This window comes from Aulonocara stuartgranti, assembly GCF_965226115.1.
Source record: "Aulonocara stuartgranti genome assembly, chromosome: 9".
NCBI lineage: Eukaryota > Metazoa > Chordata > Actinopteri > Cichliformes > Cichlidae > Aulonocara > Aulonocara stuartgranti.
The window spans coordinates 32,447,748-32,473,086 of NC_138960.1; the positions used below are offsets into that span (position 1 = coordinate 32,447,748).

A 25,339-nucleotide genomic window follows, 5' to 3' on the forward strand; every position below is an offset into this window, starting at 1 on the left:
TTAAACTGGATCTTATTGATTTACTGCAAAAGGACTCAAGACGTGAGTGTTATCAGGCCCTATTCCACTTTTTAAAAGAGAGTAAACATTTGAGGAGGGCTTGAGGGTCGACACTCCATACCAGTTGGTGGCAGTAACGCACCATTTTATTGTTTGCAAACCGCCAATAAAACTTAAGAAGAAGAAGAAGCAGGGGAGGAGACGAAGAAGAAGAGGTGTGCGTACTGTGCTCTTTGCTGTGTCTTGCCACAGTTTTAAAAGTAGGGCACTTGTTGAAGAACCCGTATCAAAGTATTGTGGCGACGCCTCGTGTTTAATGTAATTGATGAACGGCGTGTTGTGAGGTGTGTATTGCAGCTGCGAAGACGAACGTTCGTTCTCCTGTTATGCTGGGCTCACACTGTGCGATTTTTGGCCCATTTTGAGCCAGTTTTTGAGTCGTGCGACCGTTTTGTCGATCGGCCCGGTTTTGGCCTTCATCGTGCGTCGTGTAGTATACGTGGGGGTAACGAGAAGCGATTAACACCTCCGAGCAGCTCCCGAACATAAATCGCTTGGTCGGGAGGGTGTCACCGCAGCTTCTCGCACTGCGCACGCGCAAACACAACCGGGAAAATAGTTGGATTTACATTGCTGCTCAAACACAGCTGATCATGTTTTTCATTAGCAATTTAGCAAAGTTGATGGTGGTGGTGTGTCTGTGTGAGTGAAAGGCAGAGAGGGAGAGCGAGCGACAGAATTTCTGTTATAACCTTCATTTTATGGACGCACAGTGTGAGCACTCGGGTCGCATCAGAGCATCGGGCCGTATAGTGTGAGAGTACATCGTGACCTACGAACTTCTAACCCCTGCGAGTCAATCGTGCAGTTCGAGCAGAAGCTGAATAATGCGACTGAAAAAATCGCACAGCGTCTGCCCAGCTTTAGGTTACAGCTGGTAGGAAGGTGCGTTCAGTGTGTCTTTGTAAATTTAAGTTTCCATGTCAAACGACATGAAACAGTTATTTCTGGATGCGCAATTGTTCGCTGAGTTTGGTAACAATGTGTTTTTGTAAACCACGTGATGATTTAAGTCATTTAATCTTTACAGAACATGTGAGCGAGGCTAAAAGAGCAATATTTTTATGTTTAGTAAACTGACGTTTCTAAATGTAACTGCTTTTATTTCATTAGTTCTGACGAGGACAGCTGAGTGATGTTGTTGGTGAGCTTGGATTAAATCATCTCTAAACAAAGAACTTGTCCTCGTGGTGACTGACTTGGGGAGTGGAGGTCAGTGAGCCCATTGTCTCTGCTGGTCCGACTCCAACTACAAAGCCGGCCCGCTCGCCCCCTCCTGAGTCTGAGAGGAGATCCAGAGTAAGTCAGTTATAACTACACTGGTTGCTTAACTTCATCATTTTCTACAGGGTCTCTCTCTCTTAGCTCACTTTGGTTTGATTTCTGCCTTCTGTTTAGCCTCTCTGTTTGTCTGCCTCAGGAACTTAATGGTTTATCATTTGAGTTAAACTCTCTGTTTCCCTTCATATGAAGGTGATGTCTGTGGAGTGATCACGACTTCATTAAAAATCCTCTGTTTTCCTTTTCCACTTTTCTTTCATATTCTTTCTGACATCTTTTCTTGTGTAAGCTGCTAACTCTTGTGATGGAGATTTCTTTATTTTATGTGTTGAGCATATGTTTTGACAATATCACTTTAGTAATATCTATAGTACATTTTGTGCGACTTTGTTCTACATATAGGAAAACATCAAATATGTTATTCCACACACAGATGGGTATTGTGAGTGAGTTGGACTGACACTCCCAGGCACCATGAGACATGAGGCAGTAGAGGTGGGAATCACCATACAACTCACGATACGATATTATTGCAATTTTTTAAAAATATTTTGCGATATTCAGATTCTGTACATAAAGGTCAACTTTATCAATATTCATTTTATCTAATAACAAAGTCTCACACTCAGTCTTTCTCTCATTTCAGTCAGTTTTATTGTTGACAAACTGAACGGTTTGTATTACAGTCTAGTCCAACTTAACTGAATGCAACCATCTGGTACAATTATAGCTATTCTGAACTATGCAATTTATGAAAACTATGCAGCCCATTCAGCAACTGAAGAATTTGAAAGTAAATTAAAACAAAATCTAATTTTACATTAAATAAAGTTTTAAACTTAATTAAAATAAAACATGTCTTAAATTAAAATAAGCAAACTGTCATGTTTATTGCTGCCAAAAAAAAAGTTAAACACATTTGGACAGTGAAGGAATGTCAGGATTCTTGCTCAGAAAAAGGATCAACATGAAGTCAGATCATGTTCCAGTCCACGAAAAAATTGTTTGTAACAAAATATCGATTTCTGCTGTCCCTGTATCGATACATTATTAGCAAACAAAATATCACGATACTACACAGTATCGATTTTTTCCCCCACCCCTATTAGGCAGATAGTGAGACTCCTCCTTATCTCCAGGGAGGAGGTGTTGAGATGAAAATATTTGAAGTGCCTCAATTCTATGCTGTATATGAACTAAAATGCCATATAACCGAATAGTGTAGTATTAAGTGGACATGGCCCTGAAAAATAAAGACATTAGACTACGTGTCCTTGGGGGGTAGAAAGCTGTAGACCAGCGGTCCCCAACCTTTTTTGCACCACGGACCGGTTTATGCCTGACAATATTTTCATGGACCAGCTTTGTGAGGTAAGAGGGGGCACTTGTGGATGAGCTGAAGATATAGACCTGATGTCACTGTTTGGGTTCTTTGTCATTACAGGAGAAAGAAGTGAAAGCAGGCCCAAACCTCAGCACATGGATGACATCAACCAAAAACATCCAGCACCAGCAAGTAAAGATGAGCCAGCGGCGATCCCTGTGGAAAAGACTTTTCCTGCTATGAAGCAGATCAGAAGACGCAAGCGCGCCAACGGGGAGGAGAGAAGCTTGAGCTGTGATCAGTGTGGAAAGACCTTTACTCAGAAAGGTCACTTGAAATCACATCAGCTGATCCACACCGGTGTGAAACCATTCAGCTGTGATCAATGTGGGAAGACCTTTACTCTTAGATGGAGCTTAAAATTACATCAGGTCATCCACACTGGATTTAAAGCTTTCAACTGTGATCAGTGTGAAAAGTCTTTTACTCTGAGATGCACCTTAAAAAGACATCAGCTGATCCACACCGGTGTGAAGCCATTCAGCTGTGATCAATGTGGAAAGACCTTTAGTCTAAGATGCAACTTAAAAAAACATCAGCTACTCCACACCGGTGTGAAACCATTCAGCTGTGATCAGTGTGGGATGTCTTTTACTCGAAAAGGTCACTTAAAGAGACATTATATGATCCATGTTGGAGGTAAATCATTTATCTGTGATCTGTGTGGAAAGGCTTTTATGGATAGAGATCACTTAGAGAGACATCAGGGCATCCACAGTGAAGTTAAACCTTTCACCTGTGATCAGTGTGGAAATTCTTTTACTCAGAAGAGCAACTTAAAAGCACATCAGCTCATCCACAGTGGATATAAACCGTTTGGCTGTGATCAGTGTGGAAAGGCTTTTACTCAGAAGAGCAACTTAAAAGCACATCAGCTCATCCACAGTGGATATAAACCGTTTGGCTGTGATCAGTGTGGAAAGGCTTTTACGTCTATGACTGGCTTAAACTCACATCAGCTCATCCACTCTCGAGTTAAATCATTTGTATGTGGTGACTGTGGAAAGGCTTTTACTCGTATGACTAGCTTAAAATCACATCAGCGCACCCACTCTCGAGTTAAATCATTTGTATGTGATCAGTGTGGAAAGTCTTTCATCCATTACAAAAGTCTATGGAGCCATCAAAAGACCCACAAAGTGTCCTCCTGTGAGAAAAGTGGCAGACCAATGGGACATTACCCTGACGGGGTTCATTTGAACACAGTGGGAGAAACGGGGGTTCTGAACAAAAGTTCTTCTGGATGCTGCGTCAAACTTAAAAAGCTTGAGATCAGGCTTCACAGAATTCAGCTTTAATTTCCTGAGAAAGTCAGAGCTTCACTGTCTTTGTAGATCTAGTGAAAACATGAAAGGGTGCAAAAAGAGGCACTGTGGTACTGCATGATGAAGTCAGAAGTGACAGAGAAGTATGTGAGCGTGGTTCAGGACATGTTTGTGTGGTAGCAGTGACTACCACACATACTTGGGTTGAAGGTGGGGGGAGGATTACATCAATTCTGAGCCCCTTCTTCCTTTTTCAAAGAGAGGGCAATACTCAGGAAAGGATGATGACAATAGAGCTGCAAGACAGGATGGAAAGAAAAAGAGTTTAAGAGAAGATCATGAATGTTGTGAAGCGATCGAGCCGCGATTACAAAATCTTAGCTTATGGAGTTAGTTATCCCAACACAAGTTTAGCGAGTTTAACTTCACTGGCTGTGTCCACAAACAGCATGCAGAGCAAACATTACTCCCATCATCTGATCACAAGAAAAGCAAAATGTCAGAAGAGTTCACCTTCTGGGTCAAACTGTCAGACCTGTTACTGTTTATTTGGCTGTTCATTGTGAGGTAATTATCAGTGGCAGTGCTGCGCCACTTCTGTTGTAACTCACAGGAAATGTGTTTTAAATGGGCTCTATTGTCACAAAACACGGAGTGTACAGGTAACAGAACCCCAAAAGCATACTCAGTACACCCAAGCTCAGAACTATGTACAAGTTTTATATAACTGAGGAATCTTCTAACACAGCTAAGGGAACCAAAATTATATTTAAATGTTCATTTGCTATTTCATCTAGGGTTTGAGAGTAACGAAATTTCTATTCTCTGTATGTCCTGTACATGTGGCAGAATTGACAAATAAAGTTGACTTTGACTTTGAAAAAGTAAGGCTCATGCCGCGGGGGACGAGGTAATGTGTAAAGTTTTCAGTGGTCTGTGTTTTCTTACAGGATGTGAGTGTGTTTTGCTCCATGAAGAGACAAACCTACATTCTTTTTTTTTATGTTGCAATAAAAATATTTTTATTGTAAGTCATAAATGTGTGTCATTTATGATAAAACTGACTTGCTGTCCCTTTGTTCCCGTGTACCTAAGTAATTGTGGGTAATATCTTGATGCATGCTCAATCATCCAGGTAAGGAAATCCCAGAAGTTGATTCTGTTCATCTGTGCATAATGAATAATGAAGGCTGTTAATCATTAGCATGCAAAGTGTCATGACCACTGATCACTAAATCCACTATTGGAGTGTACATTGTCCGCTCCATTCATAGCTGAATGCATCACATTTACTTCTCCACATTTTGTACCAGAAGATTCACCAGCCTTTAGAAGACAGTGGTCCCGAACCAGAAATGGTAAAGTCGCTGTGTATAAGAGCAAGGATATTTTATACAGTGGCTTGCAAAAGTATTCGGCCCCCTTGAACTTTTCCACATCTTGTCACATTACAGCCACAAACATGAATCAATTTGATTGGAATCCCCCTTCCCCCGCCACACACACATAAAACATATTAACATAAAAGTGTTGTCGGAACCATACTGAATTTCCCCAAAAACACACACACACATATGAAGAGAGAGAGAGTATACATAGTATGCAAACGGCTACCAAACAGCCATCATAATTCGTCATACAATGAGAACAGGACAAATCAACAACTGACACTGACTAATTAATATTAAAATCTGTAACATAACATATTGTTTTGAGTTTAGTCTGTTACTGTTACTATTTTTACCATTTCTTCTTGGAGCAACTGTAACCCACATTATTTACTTAGGGATTAATAAAGTATTCTGACTCTGATTGTTTCAGGATGAGCTGCCATTATCCAATCACACGTCTGCTTACCTGTAGCTCGTTTCTCCTCCTCTTCTTTTGAATGAATGAATGAATGAATGCTTTATTGGCCATATGCAGGTTGCCCCACAGAGGAATAGGACCCCCCCCCCCCCCCCCCCCCCCCCCGACTTACACAACAACAAGACAACACAAGGGAATACAGTCGGAGACCGGCAGCGTTGAGAGAATAACACTGAAAAAATTACACAACATTGGGAAAAGTACAAGAGGAAAAAAAGAGACCTCTTCACACGCTGGGCAACCTATGGGAGGACAGCATGAGAACAGGAAACAAAAAAACTCCTCTGCACAGAGAGCACATTAATGTCCACATCACAACATCAGAGCACATGACAAGCCACAGGGGATGGATAGGGGGGTGGGGGGTGATTCGAAGGAACACAGCAGTCGTCCTGCACCATGCTATCATTTCAGCGCGGCACGCAGACCCGCTGCCTTCCCCCGCAGGAACAAGCATCGAAGGCGTTTGGAAGGGAGGGGGATGAGTGCGTGCTTATCAGTGTAAGTGTGTCCAGAGTTCAGCTGAGACAGTGTCCTTCGCTGTATCAGGCTAAGTAAACAGTCCTCCAGCCGATCCTGGTGTCCTTCATGGGATGGGAAGAATAGTCATCACACAGTCGTTATCAGGGAGTTGTTTTGGTGGGCTCCAGCCTTGGGCCTAGCAGCTGGCGCCGTGGTGTCCAAATGTTGAATATTGTTGATTTCTCCTTTATGCGAGCAGCGAATTTAGCACTCTGACACTGGGGCCTCGATTTCCCGTTGGAGCGCTGCGAGCCTCCCCATGATGGTATCAAGCTTCTGTTCCGTGGTGTTGTCATTCTTTTGGTTCTGAGACCCCACAGCTGCAGTGAGCCGTTCCGCGATGTTATCCAACTTTCGCTCAAGGGTGTTATTGTGAGCAGGCCCCTCTCTGATGTATCCCATCATACACTCAATGGTGTTAGTTTGAGTCTTCACGGCAGCTGTAAGCGTCTCCAAGGTGTTAACCATGCTGCGTTCGGTGTGGGAGGCCGCGCCTCGTCCCATCGCTTCAATTCCAGCGGTCAGCTTTGGGGGGGTTTGAACAGCTGGTTCCGCTCTCTTATTTCTCCGATAAGTCAGGGCCAAGCCAGCTCCGATCAGCAAGAACCCTGTTATCATGGCAAGAACCCTGTTATCATGGCAAGAACCCTGTTATCACCCTTTTCTATTTTTTCTAAACTGAGCACCTGATGGCTTTGAACTTTTCTTGTACATCTTCCATTGGTTTTAATTTTGCACTCCAGTATGAACACCCATCCCTCAACTCGAGGATCACCACAACATAACCTAACAGACCTACACCTTAGTTCACAGATTCCCTTTGTGTAGGTTTTATTTCTGGGATTTCACACAACCCAGGATTCAAATCATGAATACATAATGGGCTTGGATTTACATCATTATGAATGAAATGTGCTCTATCTGGAAGCAGCCGGCCCCGCCCCTTTCGACAGGTTGTGTGTGAGACTTTAAATCATCAAACTGTAAATTATACATTTTAAATTGTTATTGATCCTTTACCCCGAGTCCTAATGTGTATATTTATTTTCTTACTCTTCTTATATTTATTGTTTGTTTACTTGCACTGCTGTAACTGGAGCCTCGTCGTCTCGTCTCTCTGGACTGTCTGTAGCGGAGATGACAATAAAGTTTACTTTGACTTCAGCAGCGAGCAGGAGCACCGAGGAAAAACATGGGTGCAAATTATAAGTCTGTATCATGATGTCTGGTGTTTTAGTGTTTGTTGATTTGTTTTTATTTTGTTTTTATTTTGCGAGTCGGTTATTAGATGCTGCTCCAGCCGGTCAGAGAATCCCCCGCCGCCCCGCCCTCTCCTTTCTGTGCCGCAAGCAGCAGGCGCACCTCGCAAACGGAGGGCGCCCTTACTCCCAGCAAATGGGCGATAGAAAAACGATTGGTGCCCATGCCATTCCCAATATGCGCTGGCTGATGTTGGAGCAGCATGAGTACGAGCAATTATTTATTTATTTTTGCCGATGCCCACTAGGGCAACCGCCCGTATCAAAAACCGCTACTGGTTACAGTGATGGTTCATGCACTTCATATAAAAGCAGACCAAACAGATGTGCAGGTGACTTCGGGTCACTTCAGACAGGGTCAGTGAATGTCTCATTCAAAAAAACTGTGGGGAATGAAATGGGATAGTCCTTAATTAATACGTTTAAGCCTCTGGAAATAGGGACTGTGTTTGAAGTAAATTAAACATCTGCACTTGATTGGAAATCCGCTGTGGTTTTGTACAGAGGCTAAACTGGTGTATGTGTTCATAATTTGTAAACTGAAGATAATTAATCTCAGAAATCATGACACAATATGGAGCCCGCATAAGCTGCATTTACTAGCATCAGGAATACCCGTCCTGTAGTAACTCAGTATCAGATCGATACTGTTGCGACTTTCATCCATAAATAAAGCCGCGGCCGGCTGAGTTGGTTGTGTCCCTGTGACGCGCCTCCAATAATCCATATGAGTCGGACTTGTACTTTGCGCATTTATTTTAAGAACAAAACAAAAACAAACGTTTGCGCTTTCAATCAATTTACAAATAGCGCATGGATTAACTGGTGTGCCAAAAAATGACGCTCAACAGAAAAGTTTGCCCACATCCACTCACCCAACACACCTGCATCAGGTAAATAGACTGTGACCACACCCACATGCCATCACCTAAGACGCAGGTAAAGCTATACACCTGTGCCACCGTAACAAATAAGCAAAACATAAACATTGACTTTGGCTCTTACAGATACCAAAGCTGTTACGACTCTGCTAATCACAGTTCAATCAAGTTCACTTCTCCATCCCTGAGGGATCCTCTTGGTCATACCGTATTTTAATAAGAAGAATCGGATTTGATATTCTCCGCATGCTCATTGGACAGGAGCCTGTCAATCACAAATTATTAGCCAATGAGCAAGCCGTTTCACAGCCAGATCCGTGCTTCCAAAGTTACGTGGGTTTTCTATCACCAAGATGGCGACCGCGGAAACGCTCGTCCCGATGCTTTCAAACGGCTTCAGAAAACAGCGCGTGGCGTCACCTGTAGCTACGATCGCACCTGACAACCGCGTGAACCACGTGGGTCTCTGCTCCCTGATCTGTTTCGTGTGTTTGGAAAGAGTTGCAGCTTCATCGCGGAGTTTCTCTCGGTTTGTGGGCTCATCTAAAGGTAAGCACCGAGCTAACTTTACTGTGAGTTCAGTTCATGTTGAGTTTAGCTCCTGAATGAGGTCTTCTGCTGCTCTCCTCGGTGTCTGTTCACAGTTTATTGTGAACACGTTGAGAGAAGAGTGAGAGAGTGTTTGGAGAAAAACACCAACTAATCATTAGCTCAGCATGCTGGGAGAAGTTGAGTGTTTGCTGTGATGCACAGGAAGATGTTAACAAAAACTAATGAAACAGAGATGAAAGTAAACCGTGTTCATATTTGAAAGCACAGAGAATAAAATATATTGTGGTGGTTAATGTGCAGCTCTTGGTGATTTGGGAGAATCATGTTTTTAATCGTGTTGTGGATTAAATGTTGGGTTTGATTTCATTTTGTCTACATGCATGTTGTAGAGAAGTTGGAGCAGAAAAGTCTTTTCATTGTCCCTGCAGCTGTTTTTCTGCCTGCACCAAACCTCTACAGCCTCATTTCTATTTGAAGTGATAACAGGAAATGGATGAGAGCGATCTGCTGCAGTATCAGGGTCACTATAAACTTTATTGTCCAGCTGCTGTGGATGAACACATGAGAGGAAGTGAACTCCTAAAATGATCTGCAGACAGCAGTGAGAGTGATGAGGAGAGAATAGAGATACCAGTAACAACACATAAGACAAAACACAAACTGCAGGAGACAAAAAGAAAGACATGCACCGGTGACTGCGGTCTGTGTGTTGAGGCCAGGAGAAAATTAGGCTTAAGCTGAAATTGGGGAACTCGGCTATCTATACTCCAGAAGCCAGGGAGGTTGTTTGCAGGGGAGTTACTAAATTTTTAAAACCCAACTTGGAAATATCACATTTTTACTTGATAGCAGCAGGTGTTAAAATTATTGGTCATATTTTGTGGCAGGATGCCTAAATAACATTAAATGTTTAAATGTGTCCATTTTAAAGTTTGAGAGCTCTACTGGACAGCTGTGAGGTTACAAATGAAGAGCGTGTTATGTGCAACAATGTAGCAATTTTACTGTTACACTTTGATTCTCTTTACAGACTTGTCATCTGCATTGTATCACCGTCTGATAAGGTCGCTTATTAGAGTATTGTGCACTCATAGGGGTCATTTTGATGCCCGATATGCCTGTTTTTGTGAGCATGTACAGAGCTAGGAGTAAAAGCCCAGCTTAAGAGGAAGCTGATATTCACTGTTTCTATGTAGCTAGCTACACAAATCTGGTTAATGTTTGCAAACATGCTGTCTTTTAGGCTATATCAGAATCAGAAAGACTTTATTTATCCCCAAGGAGCAATTAATAAAGCCTCACATAGAAGCTGCAACTCCACTGAGCATGTGCATGTGTTTGTGCATGTCCGCCAGACTCAGGGAGATGCACCAATGTGCTATGGGAGGGGTGAGATGGGACAGAAGACACACCGAGTTTAATAATAACAAAGAACGCAGCAGTGACACATTAACACATGTGGATTAAAAAAAGAGGTGTGTGAAGACGTGCTCATTGCATCATGGGAAGGCCTTAGCAGCATGAGCCTGTTGCAGCATAACTAATGAAGCATTCAGGGTCACTTGATCCAACATTAACTATAAGTTTTATTAAACAGGAGAATTTTAAGTAAGTTTTTTGTTATTCGAGTTTTTATTGGGGAAATACAGGCATGAATGCACTTTTGGCTCATCATTTCATCATTTTAAAGTAACAAAACCGAGAAGGAAAGAAAAATGTCTGGGCCTTGTCGTACAATGGGTACACTAAAGTTTGACTTTGCAAAAAACTGTGTTTCAGGCTAAAAAGTTCTGTGGTTCAAAAAAACCTATGAAAAGCACTTTTTTATACTTGTGTTAGGTTTTGTATAGAAATGACACAAAATTCAATCTCGAGCTAAATGTGATGTAAAAAGTTTACACTGACATCCATCTTGATCAAAGATGAGTGTTGTGAAGCTTATCTCAAAAGTAGAATCTGCCTACCAAATCCAAACTGGGAGCTAGTTCTGCAGCAGAGAGGGGCAACAGGAGGTTGAAAGCTGAAGTCTCTGCCTCCCATTCTACTTTCAAATATCATAAGAACGGCAAGTAAACCTGCAGCAAAGTGGTCTGCAGTGAAAACATGGTATTTTGAGGTCATTAAGATGGGGCCGGATTATTCAAGACCTTGTATGTGAGGAGGAAGATTTAAAATTCACTTCTCGATTTAACAGAGAGTCAATGAAGGGACGCCAGTGTAGTATTCTCTCTCTTTGTAGTCCCTCTCAGTAGTCTCGTTGTCTAATAAAAATCTGTTCTTTGTCCCAGCTGATCAGCAGGAGGAGAAGAGTCTGACGGAGCAGCAGAGAAAGATTTTCAGCTATTTGGTCTCAGCTGACTCACTACAAAGGAAACAATGAGTTTCGCAGAAAAGGTGAGAAAAATATCAGTTTCTCTGTTGGTGAATCTGGGTGCACTTCATCGGCTCTCAAATCTAAACTGGGAGCTGGTTCCACATCGGCTGCTGTGTGTTAGCCCCAGGCTACACATTCATACCTATACAAACAAGAATCAAGTTAATAGATGAAATAAGAAGATCACACATTAACAGGACACTAAAATAGCAGATTAAGAAAATTGAAATTCATATTAAACCCCCAAATTTTAAATGTAATAATTTCCCATTTAAACATAATCTGATCTACAAACATCTCAGAGTGACAGCCCTGGTCTTTATGAGAAATATTGTGAAGTCTTTAAAGCTCCCATTTCGACAATATCATAGGATTAAAACAGTGGAGTGCCACCCAACAACTCTCAGCTGATCAGCAGTGAAATATGACTAGAAGTAGAGAAAATAAACAGGATAGTAGCTGGATACGTTTTCATGGTCCAGTATTGTTCTGATTTTCTTTTTCCCCTCCCTCTGGCAGTCAGGTAATTTTCTGGGTATTGAGATTGAGTTTGTAGCATCGTGATAATCCTGCTTTAATCAGCTTCACTCTACTAATTACTGCTTGTTCTGGGTGGGGATGAGAAACATAAGATGATATTTACCACTTTTAGTTGCTTCTTTGTCATAAGGGGTCTGGTATAATTTTAATTAATATCTCAATCTAAACACTAGGTATAGCCATTTACAGATATTCTAATGGTTAAGTTATGGAAAAATGAATAATTGATAGTAAAGTATGCTCCTGTCACCAGAAGGTTGGGGTAATCCACAAGGTATTTGGCAACTGCCATGATTCAACATCAGGTTTAAAGCTCGTGTTAATGGAGGAAGTTTGAAGGTTGAGTTTGTTCCACGACTGCATTTCACTCACTGCCTCTGTTTGTATCTCTGTCACTGCAGGACCAACATGGAGCGAGAAGTCAGCGCTCTCAGGAGGCCGACAAACCTCACAGAAGAAAGAGAGACAAAACATACACCTGTGACGATTGTGGGAAAGGTTTTACCTGGAAGGTCTCATTAAAAAAACATCAAGTCATTCACACTGGAGAGAGATCGTTTAGCTGTGACTTGTGTGGAAAGTCTTTTAGACAGCCTGGAAGTTTAAAAAGACACCAGCTCATTCATAGTGGAGTTAAAGAACATACTTGCAATCAGTGTGGGAAGTGTTTCTCTCGGAAAGAAGGGTTGGAAGAGCACAAACGTATCCACAGTGGCGTTAAACAGTACAGCTGTGATCAGTGTGGTAAAGTCTTTGCTCACCGTAGCGGCTTATGGACTCATCAAGTTGCCCACTCTGGAATTAAGGCATACAGCTGTGAGGTTTGTGGAAAAACCTTCAGCCAAGTAGGGCACCGAAATGCACACCTACGCATTCACACCAAAGAGGATGTGTACTACTGTGAACAGTGTGGAAAAGTGTTTATGACAAACAGAGACTTAAAAATCCACAAATTCACTCACACTGGAGAGAGACCTTATAAATGTGACGTGTGCGATAAGGCTTTTAAAGATCCAAGTTCCCTCAAAGCGCACCAACAGATCCACACCAGGAAGAAACTCTACAAGTGCAGTTACTGCGAGGTATGTGTTTACATTTTTATCTTGTAGTTTTAGTGTTTGAACAACTCTGCTTATTAAATTTTGTTACAATATTAGCAACTATGCTGTATGTACAGGAGATTCATCACATTTCAATATCATTTTTTGTTTTGTTTCTTTCATGATTAGGTCAACAAAACAAACCTTTATGTAACTATATTATTTAATGGCACTTTCATGGTATTAAAAGATTATTTCTGTAAAAATGTGGCTGTATGTGAGTTTACAGTTACTCATTTTCTGTCTGGTCTACATAGAATAAAAAGAATTGTAGTGTCATTATAAAGATATAAGACTTAAAAAACAACCACAACTAAATAGTCTACTCTCAAGTAGGCTGTTTGGCTGTGATGCCACTGCTGGTTGTTAACATTAATGTTTTCATAACACTTCCATTACAGCTGGTAAGTGGGCCTTAGAAACTGTCCACACCTAAACTTTTGAGGCACAAATTCTTCTGTCTCCGTTCAAAACACATTTTAGTTATCTTTGACGCACCTGAGGGATTTACTATGAGGGAATTTCAACCACTGTCAGAGATCAAGTTTTCCGCTTCAGCTTCTGTACGAGGTCATATAAAAAAATGTCAACCATAAAAAGATCCCCATGAGTGCCACCTAATCTAATCGAAGACATTGTCCAATGATGATAAAGTGGTGAAATATAAAGAAAATAAAAGTGTAACACTAAATTTCTACATAATTGTAAAAATATTAGATTAATATTGCAAAGAAACATTAAGTTTGTTATTTCAAGTGACAATTTTAGAGTAATGGTGCATTCACTGGTCGTGTGCGCATTCGCACCTCGAAGCACGTCCAAAGCGAACTGGTCAGGCTTTAAAATATGCAATTTTCATGCCGTGAAGCGGAAATGTGGGAGGAAGTAGTGCCAGATGGCAGCTGTCGATCTAGCGTTTGAAGAGAGGGTCTCCCTTCTCTATTCACCGTGGAGAGCAGAGCAGCGGCGTAAAGGACGCTTTACACATTAGTCATTACAAAAATTTATTTGAAACAATATTAAGATGCTCAAACTGAAAAACATTAAACATGAATATATAAAATATAACTATTTACAGAGAGACAGGAATAAAAAGGACCCAGCTTAAAGTGGAAGAGCCTCAGGGAGAAGGAGGAGAAAAATAAGAACATTGTTTCTGCCCTGGAGGCTCCTGATTGGTTTTCGCGGCGCGACTTGACGCTGGAGTTCAGATTTTTCCAACTCAAGCGGTAGACGCAATAAGCGGGAATGCACAAAATGCACCACACAAACTGCAGTGCGTATTTTACTTCGCGCTTCAAACGCATCAGCCAGGCTTCTTTTTGCGCGAATCAGGCAGAAAAGTGTTTTTTGCGATGCAAATCTGTCGCACTTCATCACGCTCCTCCATTGACTTTATATGTTAACCTGAAGCTCTGGTCGCTTCTAATGCGTTCGGTGTGAACGCATTAGTTGAAAGTACATGAGTGTTATTGTTGTATTCTTTTTGGTATACCTACAATAACTATATTTTACTTTTTAGTTATCACTGACATAGTAAAATGTAACTGGACATTGGCAGAGATTCTCTTAATTTCAGGCAACCTTCAGGAAAAAAGATTTTGAAGAAATTCCCTGACTTACTCTGTCTTTGTGTCTTTGTTTAGAAGCAGAGCGACACAGATGGATCCAGTTCTCAACCCTGTCATCACTGTGGTGGTGGGAAAGCGTTTCATTGTGACATTTGTGGAAAAACTTTCAATTGGCAAAGGAGCCCAAAAATACATCTACGTAGACACACTGGACACAAACTCAAGTACTGCAAAGAATGTGGGAAAGGCTTCCCCACAGCAGGCGAATTAAAGCGCCATGAACTCATTCACAGTAGCATTAAAACGAACCTCTGTGACCAGTGTGGGTCATCCTTCACCACTGCAGGTGAGCTTAAAGCTCATAAACGAGTCCACACAGGAGAGAAACCATACAAGTGCAGACACTGTGACAGAAGCTTCTCTCGTGCAAATACTCGTAATGATCATGAACGTACACACATTGAAGGAAACTTCAGCTGTGACCAGTGTGACAAGAGCTTCAAGAATCTCAGTTCATACTCCAAACACAAACGATCGCACTCTGCAAATAAGCTATTTCAGTGTGACCAATGTGCAAAACCGTTCACTTCATTATCTGCTCTGACCAAACATCTGCATGATCATGCAGGACTAAAATCTTTGCTGCCATTGGATCACAACAAATCTGAACAGACAGAAAGAACCTCTTCCTGATCAGGCTCCACATAGTTCTGACTGTTTACCCCTGTAAAGAGTCAGCTAATGTCACACCTGGTTCTTATGACATAGCTATGACTTTTGGACTGGCAGTGATACTCTTTGTATTTAATAAGTGGCAACCATTGAAAACTACAGACATTCACCACCAACAGGAGGTGCCATATGGGTTTAGTGCTATTTGGACCAGGTGGTAGTCAGAGGCCCTGGCGTTCTGAGCTGTGGCATACATGACTAACCATGGGACCAGTATAATTTTAAATTTGAACTAGACCTGGGCTGTACTTCTGTGTAATACTTATTTACAGTGGTGGCCCGCAGAAGTAAAAGCCTTTGTCCCAGCAATCAGTTTACTCCCTTCGAGCAAGTGCTTTGGCCACAGTGGGAAGGAAAAAGTCCCTTTTATGAAGGGAGCTGGGATGAAGAAGAGACATAAACATGCTGTGGAAGAGAACCAAAGATTAATGAAAGTTTTTCATTTTAACATGGATGAGTTGCTCAGTGGAAACCAAATGTACCTACAAATAATCGAATCTAACCTGAACCTGAAGCCATTCGATATTTTATTTTGATAAATATGGCAGCACTGAGACTCATTTCCTGACTCGTTTTTTTCAGTTAATTCAAATGATTTAATCTTTTAGTTTTGGTTTCTAATTTAGGCTCAGTTCGTTTCATGTAACCTTGCCCACATGTTAGTTTGTAGCTATATTTAATTAACTTTAAAGTTTGTCTTATTAAATGTTTCGGTGTGAAAAATAAAGAAATAATCGTATATTATCGTTACAGCCATTGGACCCATCCTACAATCCTACACTCAATCCTGCTTATGTTGGTGACTTTATTTCACTCAAGGTCACTTTAAATCACTCATACTGTAAACTGTAAAGCTGCTACGTTGGTCATTTTAAACCACTTCAAGGTCACTTTAAATCACAATTCTAAATTGTAAAGTTAGACTGAAATTAACCTTTTTTTTTACCTCAAAGTGTATATTTACTCCCCTTACCTTAGTCTTATAGTGTATATTTATTCCTACTCTTCCTATATTAATTGTTGTTCTTTTTGCACTGAATGGAACTGGAGCCTCGTCGTCTCATCTCTATATACTGTACTGTATATAGCAGAGATGACAATAAAGTTTACTTTCGCTTTAAAACGAAAAACTATTTCAATGTCTTTTGCTCTATAAACGTGTCTCATGCAGTCTGGTTCGCCTCGAGGTCAATCCAAAATTCTCCATTGATTAGTGCATTGGGGCAGTAACTGAAATTAGCACGGTTAACAGTGAAAACCTTATGAATCTATGATGTATCCATATCAAACATGTAGTCCTAATCCGCCCTGGGTCCAGCATCTGTAGTTTGGTTTCACCAGGTTGAGGAGGTTTGGCCTTTTTCTCGTCTTTTTGATCTGTAAACGGGAGCCTGACAAGTGATGGAAAAAGGTTTGAAAACCAACTCTGTCTCATGCATGTTTTATTGGTGTCTATTGACATACAGTAAACATTTTTTGTGTCTTAGATAAAAGAGTTCAATCCAAAGTTAAAGCAAGATTCAAGTCCATAAATTATGAAATAACTGATGGTGAAATAAAATTAACTAGAACTCAGAGTAGAACTTATAAAGCCATAATGTGGTGTGAAGATAAATAAATAAATAAATGAAGTTCCATAACCAAGATCTATGCCAGGGGTGTCCAAAACCTGGCCTCAAGGGCCGGTGTCCTGCAGGTTTTAGATGTATCTTTGATCCAGCACAGCTGATTTAAATGGCTAAATGACCTTCTCGATATTTCTTGAAGTTCTCCAGAGGCCTGGTAATGAAACAATCATTTGAATCAGGTGTGTTGACCCAGGGTGAGATCTAAAACCTGCAGGTCATTGACCCTTGAGGCCTGGAGTGTGCTGCCAGCTAAATCTAAGCTTTATCACTCTGACTTTCCCACACTGTCAAACTCTTTGTGTTATCACTGGTCTAGTTCCGCCTTCACCAGACCAATCAGCAGTCATGCCCCATACTTTAAATCTAACCTTGCATCTGCCATTGGCCTTTACAGACGCCTTTGTGCAACCCACCCCCTCCTCTTCTTTGCCCCTCTTCACTCAGGCTCCATATAAACCACCTTCGTCTCCACCATCAGGATCTAGGCTCTTAGGGGTCCTACTCTAATCCCTTTCACAGCTGGGGTCCGTTCTGCCAAGACATACCATCAGAGGCTAACTGCCAAACACGTCTATCTAAATTATGTTCATCGATAATTCTGTCTTTGACAGAAAAAGGAACAGAAATCCTATAAAGTGAGATTAAATGTGTCACATTGTCAGTAGCTGGTGCCTGCATATATTTCCTCTTCCTGTTGAAGAAAGGTGTAAATCCTCCTTCATTAAGACTTTCTGTGAATCAAGTCAAATGTAGTCATGATGATCTCTAAGGTTGCAGTACAGCAAACCTGGAACAAATGCAAACTGGATTATGGTGAACCTTAAACTCACATTTTAAGATTATAGTCTTTTTACAGCATTTTTACAGCTGTTATTTTAAAAGATTTATTGCAGAAAATTCAGTATTTTTTACTCCTTTACATTTGTTTGACAGCTTTAGTTATTTTCCAAATCAAATTTAACCCAACATCCTGACTCATCCTAGCAGTCCAGTTAAAAGCCCACATCGACTCATCTACTGTTGAAAACATGTCTCACTTTATTCAAAAACTCTTTATGCTGTTTCATTCAGTTGAATAACAGAAAACATAAACTACAGCTCATACAACTGCTCTCATAGCTTACTCAGGTTTAAAAAAATTACAAATTTCAACTTAATGAGAGAAAGAGTTAAAAAAAGTTTTTAAAAAAACACTACCACAAGAAAAACCTCACTGGTGTTAACAAAATTGAACAAAACATTGTGATGTACAGCACACATACTCAGTCCCACCGTCGATAATTTCTTCAGTTCAGTCGATACTTTTCCAGATACAAAATCTGCACGTTAGATTTCCACAGTTGAAATTTTGTGCCCAGCATTAGTTTTGAAGTGTTTGATGATGTAAAGATGGTGGCAGCAGACGGGTGTGCCACAAGGCCACATTAATGTCGAGTGCAACACTTTCATCTTTTCATTACTGCTGATTAGCTGCTAAATGTGTTTATTGCTGGAATTTCAGCTAACAGAGCACAAATGAGAAAAAAATATTACTTGTAGGATTTTTATCCCCCAAGATCATAAGGAATTGTATGTAATTTCACAAAACAAATAGATTAACACCTGAATTGATGTGAGTAACAGAGTTCAGGTATTTGCAGTGTTTCCTTTCACTGCATGCTTCTCTGTGACGTCTCTGACTGAAGTGGGGACAATCAATAGTTTCTTTATGTGCTGATGGAGACTCAGCTGGTGTTTCAAATGTCCTCTTTAGTCTCTTTTCAAACTCCAGGTCTGAAAGGTGAAGCCAATACAAAGTGCCCTAAACCTATATTTTTTTTCTCGCTGGCCACCAGGGGGCGATAGTTATGGTTGCAAAAAAGATTTAAGCTCCTGTGTAAATATCTGTCTGCCTGGACCTCTTTAAATTGTTTCCTGGTGAGTTCATGGGCTGATTTGCTAATTTCAGGTCATAGTGAACGAAACATTAGGCCAGGTTTGTGGACTTTAAGCTCAGACAAATGGGAGGTTGCATCATAAATTCTGTGCCAAGTGATGTGGATCCATCTGTTTTGGGACTTCTGTGGAAATAGAGGAGCAGCTGAAAGCGTCTATTAGTTCAACTTTAGAACTAAACGGTTTTAGCTTATTTTGAGCCACCTATCACACTGGCTATGCCAAACTTGCTTTGTGCACTCCTGTGGTAAGCAAACACCGGTATCGTGTGTGTGTGTATAAGTTAATGGATATTTTTCACTGGAAAAACTTAATGAAGAAAAATAATCACATCAGTGAAACAAAAAGGTAAAAATATGGAAGGAAACATTTTTCTTATTGGAAATTAATTCCAAATGAAGTATAAACAAAAACAGGTTTTTCTCTGGCAAAAAATGCGGATTATTCGACCACTGAAAGTCATCCCCAACAAAGTCCCTTGTTTTTGAGAAAACCAACAGCAGCCGGCTGTTAATGGAAATAACCCACCCCCGCCCCCCAGGTTTGTTTAAATGTTTGTGGAATCTGTTAACATGAGCAAAAGTGTAAAGTGAAGACAAAACCAGTCGACTACAAGCACAGCTGGTGCTTTTCGGGGAAGAGATGTCCCAGATTTTCACCGGCACACTCTGTCTCTGTTGCTCTTTACATATGTGACAGAAGTCATAACTACAATACAAATTGTTAACATGGGGGCTTTAGCAAACTAGAAGTTACCTACACTTGATTCCAGTTGTATCTGTACAGACCCTTAAAAAGCTTTAATGTTGAGACTATACAATGCTACATAACACACCGGGATGCCATTCGTACTGTAAGGTGTAGCAATGACTTACACCTAAAGACATATGCAGAAGAGAGAATCCCACAGTTAAATTTGAACTGTTTCAGCTGAGTTTGGGTTGTGGTCCAGCATAAAACCTGTGCTAAATCAATCCATCTGCTCTGAAGGCACCTTGGAAAATAAGGTTCAACAGCAGTCCTCACTTTCTGACGTGATTTAAATAATGATCTTCAAAGTTTGAAGAGCTTTGAATCATTATCATGACTTCAAGGCAGGTTAGTTGGAAGAATTGTGGTCCAATAACTTCATTTTGGATCCAAGGTTTTCCATCGAGGGAACACCTTTCTAGGATTCGTGACTATTCTCCAGCTGATAATGTCATGACCTGTGGAATATACTTCCATTAGCCATGTGTCACCAGAGAAAAGGATGAGTATAACTTGATGGTATAAGGAATAGGGTAAAAACTGATCAAAGAAAAGGTATCTTACTTTAATGCTGAGGGTGGAGTCTAGAATTTTACGTCCAGCCCTTTACTGTTGGTTCTCACGCAAGCATTTCTAAAAAGAAATTTAAAAAAAAAAGAAGCCAAGTGTTTATGAACTCTCAACAGTGCAAGGCTACAAAAACACAAACCATCAGCTCATCTCACTTGCAGAAGTACAAATAAAAGTAAAGATATGCGATTGCTATTGTGAAATATTAAAAATAATAAAAGTCAAGTGACAGAGGGGAGCAAAGTAGAAAGTTGATGATGCATGGAGCAAGGATATTGAAAGTGGATGAGTAAATACCTGGGGTCAAACATTCAAAGCATCAAACAATGAACAAGAGAGGTGCAGAAGAGAGCGTGGGGAGGGTGAAGCAAGTGGAGATGAGTGTTAGGGGTCATTTGTAAAATAAGGAAGCAGCAACAGTGCAAGGGAAGGTTTACAAGATGTTAGTACGGTCTGCTATGATGCGTATTTTACAGATGGTGATACTAACAAAAAGGCAAGAGGATGGACAGGATTAGAAATGAGTGCGAAACACAGAAAAAATTAGAGAGGCAGGGCTGAGATGGTTTGCACATGTGCAGAAGATGGAAAGTGAATATACTGGCCAAAGCATGCTGAAGATGGAGCTGCCAGGAAAGAAGTAACACCTCATAGATGAAGGTCGTAAAGGAGGACAGTGGGCTGGTGTGACAAACGAGGATGGTAAAGAAAGGGTGAAATGGAGGCAGATGACTAACATAACATCTTATCCTGAGTAAAACACAGAATGAAGGCATGTGAAGTAATAAAAGTTCAGATGTATTAATATGTATGCAGCGTAGTTATGTAGTGGCAGATCATTTGTGATTTATAGTGGAGACAAAGTTTAAAAAATTAGTTTGTAAATGTCCGTCGGGTGTAGTGGTTAACAAATTCACTTGCAAGCAAACAGTCTGTGGGTCAGTTCCAGCCTTGGGGTAACTGCTGAATCAAACATGCTGAGCTACTTGCTGAGGCACCGGAAGCAGTTTCTTTAATTCAAATGTGATTATCTCTGCTAAATGTTTGTGTGTAAACAACGCATATGATTTTAGGCCAAAGAAAACATTTTACTTTTTTCATTTCATACATTTTGGATGTCAGGTTGTACAAGAGTAGTGCACATGTTGGGCCAGCTGTTTTTCCCTGCTTCTAGTTTTTAATATTACAGTAAGTGAGAGGACTTAAAGGGAGGATGCAGATGCAGGCCAAATAAGGTGATGTGAGGTAGACGCAGAGAGAGAACAAACAGATGATCTAACAATAGGTGAGGGAAGACGAGATTTTATACACAAACTGGGCACATTGAAGCCACGTGAAAGCATCGAGACCAGGGAGACAATCAAAGAGGAGTACAGTCAGATCGAAGATAATCAGGAAACTCTCAGAGACAGGGCTTTAAGCATAGGAGCTGCTGTTCACTGCGTATTTATGGGTAATCAAGCTTACTTGACGATTTTATTCTCCAAGTTAAAGTTTATCAGGTCTAGGTTGTGATTCATCAGCAGATAAAGAATCGTGGAAAACTCCACCGCATCCATCTGCAGGTCATCACTGAAAGACAGGGTCAGTCTGTCAGTTCGGTTTAAAGAGACAAATGTAGTGTAGCTGCGGGCCAAGTAAAGAAGAAGTGTGCCTCATTTCTTTAAAATCATAATTTCTTTTACGGCAGCCATGCGTCAATGTGTAAACAGTTGGAGATTTGAAAGATGAACATAGTGAGTGCAAAAGTGCTAGAAAATGTAAATCTGAATTCATATGCTAAACATACTTCAACAGTTACTGTATTTATTCACATGACTGGTTGGTATTTACACAAAAATCCATTATAAGATAAATAAGGATTATAATGAGCTGTGAATCATGCAAAGCTACCCTGATACCATCTCTGAATAAAAACACCCTTAAGGAAGAACACATGGAACAATAAGCTTGTTACAGTAACATTAAGTTGTTACATGGGTCTCACTTTGTAGGTTTGTGGTGATGGCTGAAGTCTGCACTGATGAGGCGCTCTGTGAAACTAGAGCAGCTGGTCGCTCCAGTCTCTGGTATGTGCTGATCTGTGATGCTTCCAAGATGGCATCCATCACAGGGCCTCATTTTGGCACGGCCAGAAAACCTGAACGAGATCAGCGAAGCGAACAAAGGTGCGTTCAGTAAAACTGTGGCTCGCTGGCAGAGGGCCAGGCGGATGATTTAAATCAGTAACAATACCACAGCGTGGAAACACGTCATTACAAGCATATGATCTGCACTGATGATGTTAATCACATAATATCATTGGGTCACTGCCTCCTCAGTATGTGGATACGTGCAAAATGTCCCATTACCTGTTCATATAAACCAGGGGTGCCCAATCCCGGTCCTCGAGAGCTACCGTCCTGCAGCTTTTAGATGCATCCTTGTTCCCACACACCTGAATCAAATGAATGGCTTGTTATCAGGCCTTTGCCAAACATGATGGCATGCTGAAGAGATCAAACCATTTGATTCAGCTGTGTTGGAGTAGGGATGCATCTAAAAGCTGCAGGATAGTAGCTCTCGAGGACTGGGATTGGGCACCCCTGATATAAACAATTTCAATTAAAAAAATGTTGTCTTTTGTTTATCTATTTCCTGTAGCGATTAATATTTTATAATAACATTTGAATATTTATTACTAATAATATAATAATATTTTATATTTTAATGATAATAACATTTCAATAACAACATAATAATTTTTTTAAATTTTTTATCACTTGCTTACACAGTTTGTAAGTCTGTGTGCTTAAACTGAACTGGTATTTGAAGACTGGTATTGAGTCACATCTCTATAAATAGTAACACAAAGACTTCACTACTCTCAATCTTACAATAACAGACTCAGGAGGGTTTTTTTTTTTTTTACTTTCCTGGATGATGTCATGCAAACATGCCACACAAGAACACATTAACCCGGTGCAGAGGATTTAACATTTAAGAGGCCGGTTTCCTTTTCTAACATTTGTACAGTGAACCTGAGCGCCAATTTTTTAAGTGATGCATTCATGCAGAAACTTCTAAGAACAGCTTCTCGTTTACTCAGAAGATTTTGTCAGCGTACCAATCTCAACATCAGTCACCTCAAGGTGCTTTATATTGTAAGGTAGACCCTACAATGTCAAAGAAAAACCCAACTATCATATGACCCACTGATTGTTAAATCAAATATATATGTACACATTTTTTGTGTAAAGACTGTTTGAAGTTATGCCAACAGTTTCCTCTTGTGTTTGAGAAGTCTTCTAACATTGGTTCAATTTAATAATGAGATGAATTATCATGAACTAAAATGCGTCAAAAACACAAATCACTGATTAAGTTATTAACAAAAGTCTGGGTATAGTTTTGTCTTACACTGTGTTGTAGGACTTGAGTTCGAGCTTTTCTGTATGAATGATATGCTTTCTGAAAACTCAATAAAAACACTTTGATTAAGTTATTAACAAAACCCAGCTCTCAGACTGAATCCCTCTATACATGGTAGCATTTCTGTTACACCACTATCGCTCAAATGGTCTTAGATCATCAGGTCGGTCCTTCTGGTTGTTTAAGGGTTAAATATAAAAGCTTAAGTCATCAACAACATCCTTTAAATCGCTTCTAAACACAAAAACCCCAAACGTTTTGTAGACTTGCAATGCCACTTATTTATTGCCCTTATATTATTTTTATTATGGTAATAATATTAATCACTTTACATTATAAACAAAGATGCTTACACTGTAACACTTGAAGCACATTTTATTGATTCTTATCTACAGGCCAGTACTTTGCATGCCTGCACTTTGTTGTACTGTGTTTGGTTACTCAAGCAAACGGAGCTCTTTCTCCACCACGGCTCACGTAACACATAAAAAGCGCTAAACAAAGAAACACGCCTAGCTTCTTTTCCTTTGTCATTCAGACTTTATGGAAATTCTCTGTGTTTGTCCAGCTTTAGTAATCGTATCCTCTACTGTTTGAAATTTTACACTCTAACGCACTTTTTACATATATTCCACAATGCACACAAAAGGCTTAAGGAAACATTTGCAGGTGTTCCAGTGTCCATCGTTCTGTGTGGGAAAGAAAATGTCAGCCCTGACGACTTTAGTTTTGAAGAAATAAACAATAGTAACATAAAACATGCACGATGGGTCAACTTGGTGGGGAATATTTTCTAAACTGCTGTAATGTTGCATTTAGTCCACTCCAGGCTGAGTTAAATAAAAAAACAGAGCTGATCAAGCAGAAGTCTGTGCTGTGAAGCTGGATGTGGGGATTAGAAAGATAAGAAGATACTGTCCCCATGTAGTGCACAGATCTGAATATTGGGAGCACTTTGTTTTACTAGTAATCTGAGATCTCATTCCGAAACACATGACACGCATAAAAAATGATGAACAATTAAACATCTTCTGTCTACTTTTTAAAAGGTGTATTTTATAACGTATTATATTACCAACTAGATATTGGTTATGGATGACCTCTGGTTAACAAGCATTTTTTATGAGGGTATTTTGAACATGTGGCTCTTGCTCACTGTGATTTCGGAAAAGCATACGGGGTGACTATTTTCACATGAATGTTTTTCAAGCAAAAGAAAACTGAAAAAAGAAAATGCAACAGTAATTCAGCTGTGAGGTTTTTCTGCTTGGGGTGCTTTGGAGAGCAGGTCATCTGCTAATCCTTGGCTGCTGCTGTCTCCATTCTTATGCCTACTAAGTGTCCTTGGGCAAGACAGTATAGGAACGCACGCACGCACACACACACACACACACACACACACACACACACACACACACACACACACACACACACACACACACATACATCCCAAATATCTTTGAAATCCAATCCAAGCCTGACAGCTGTTCACAACTTTGACTGATCTTCTTTACTATTTCCTAACACTTAAAGACCAAACAACTGCTTGTTTCATAAGGAAGAATAACCAAATTAAAGCTCGAGTCTGGAGATTTGTCATGCAGAGATATAGTGGGATTCTGTCTGGAGAGGTCAGCCCCTGCTTTTGATTTTTG

The 25,339-nt window shown here is 40.4% G+C and overlaps 2 protein-coding genes and 1 long non-coding RNA gene across 3 annotated transcripts in view; 2 read left to right on the forward strand and 1 right to left on the reverse strand.

The window, feature by feature from the left end:
- LOC309713967 (uncharacterized protein) overlaps positions 1-25,339 on the reverse strand; it is a 279,275-nt gene that overhangs the window by 246,988 nt on the left and 6,948 nt on the right. The window lies entirely within an intron of this gene.
- On the forward strand, positions 174-5,029 carry LOC309713972. The gene is made up of 3 exons (XR_014278764.1): positions 174-344; positions 1,174-1,359; positions 2,786-5,029. It is a non-coding gene; the product is annotated as an uncharacterized lncRNA (long non-coding RNA).
- Positions 8,866-19,298, forward strand: LOC309713969 (uncharacterized protein). Its single transcript, XM_082545977.1, has 4 exons — positions 8,866-9,070; positions 11,362-11,467; positions 12,389-13,069; positions 14,734-19,298. The coding sequence occupies exons 2-4, from the start codon at positions 11,450-11,452 to the stop codon at positions 15,349-15,351; spliced, it is 1,317 nt and encodes a 438-aa protein (XP_082402103.1). The 5' UTR covers positions 8,866-9,070; positions 11,362-11,449; the 3' UTR covers positions 15,352-19,298.

Coding starts and splice junctions, on each gene's coding strand:
- LOC309713969 (XM_082545977.1), top strand. Junction 13,070..14,733: donor ACAAGTGCAGTTACTGCGAG/GTATGTGTTTAC, acceptor GTCTTTGTTTAG/AAGCAGAGCGACACAGATGG.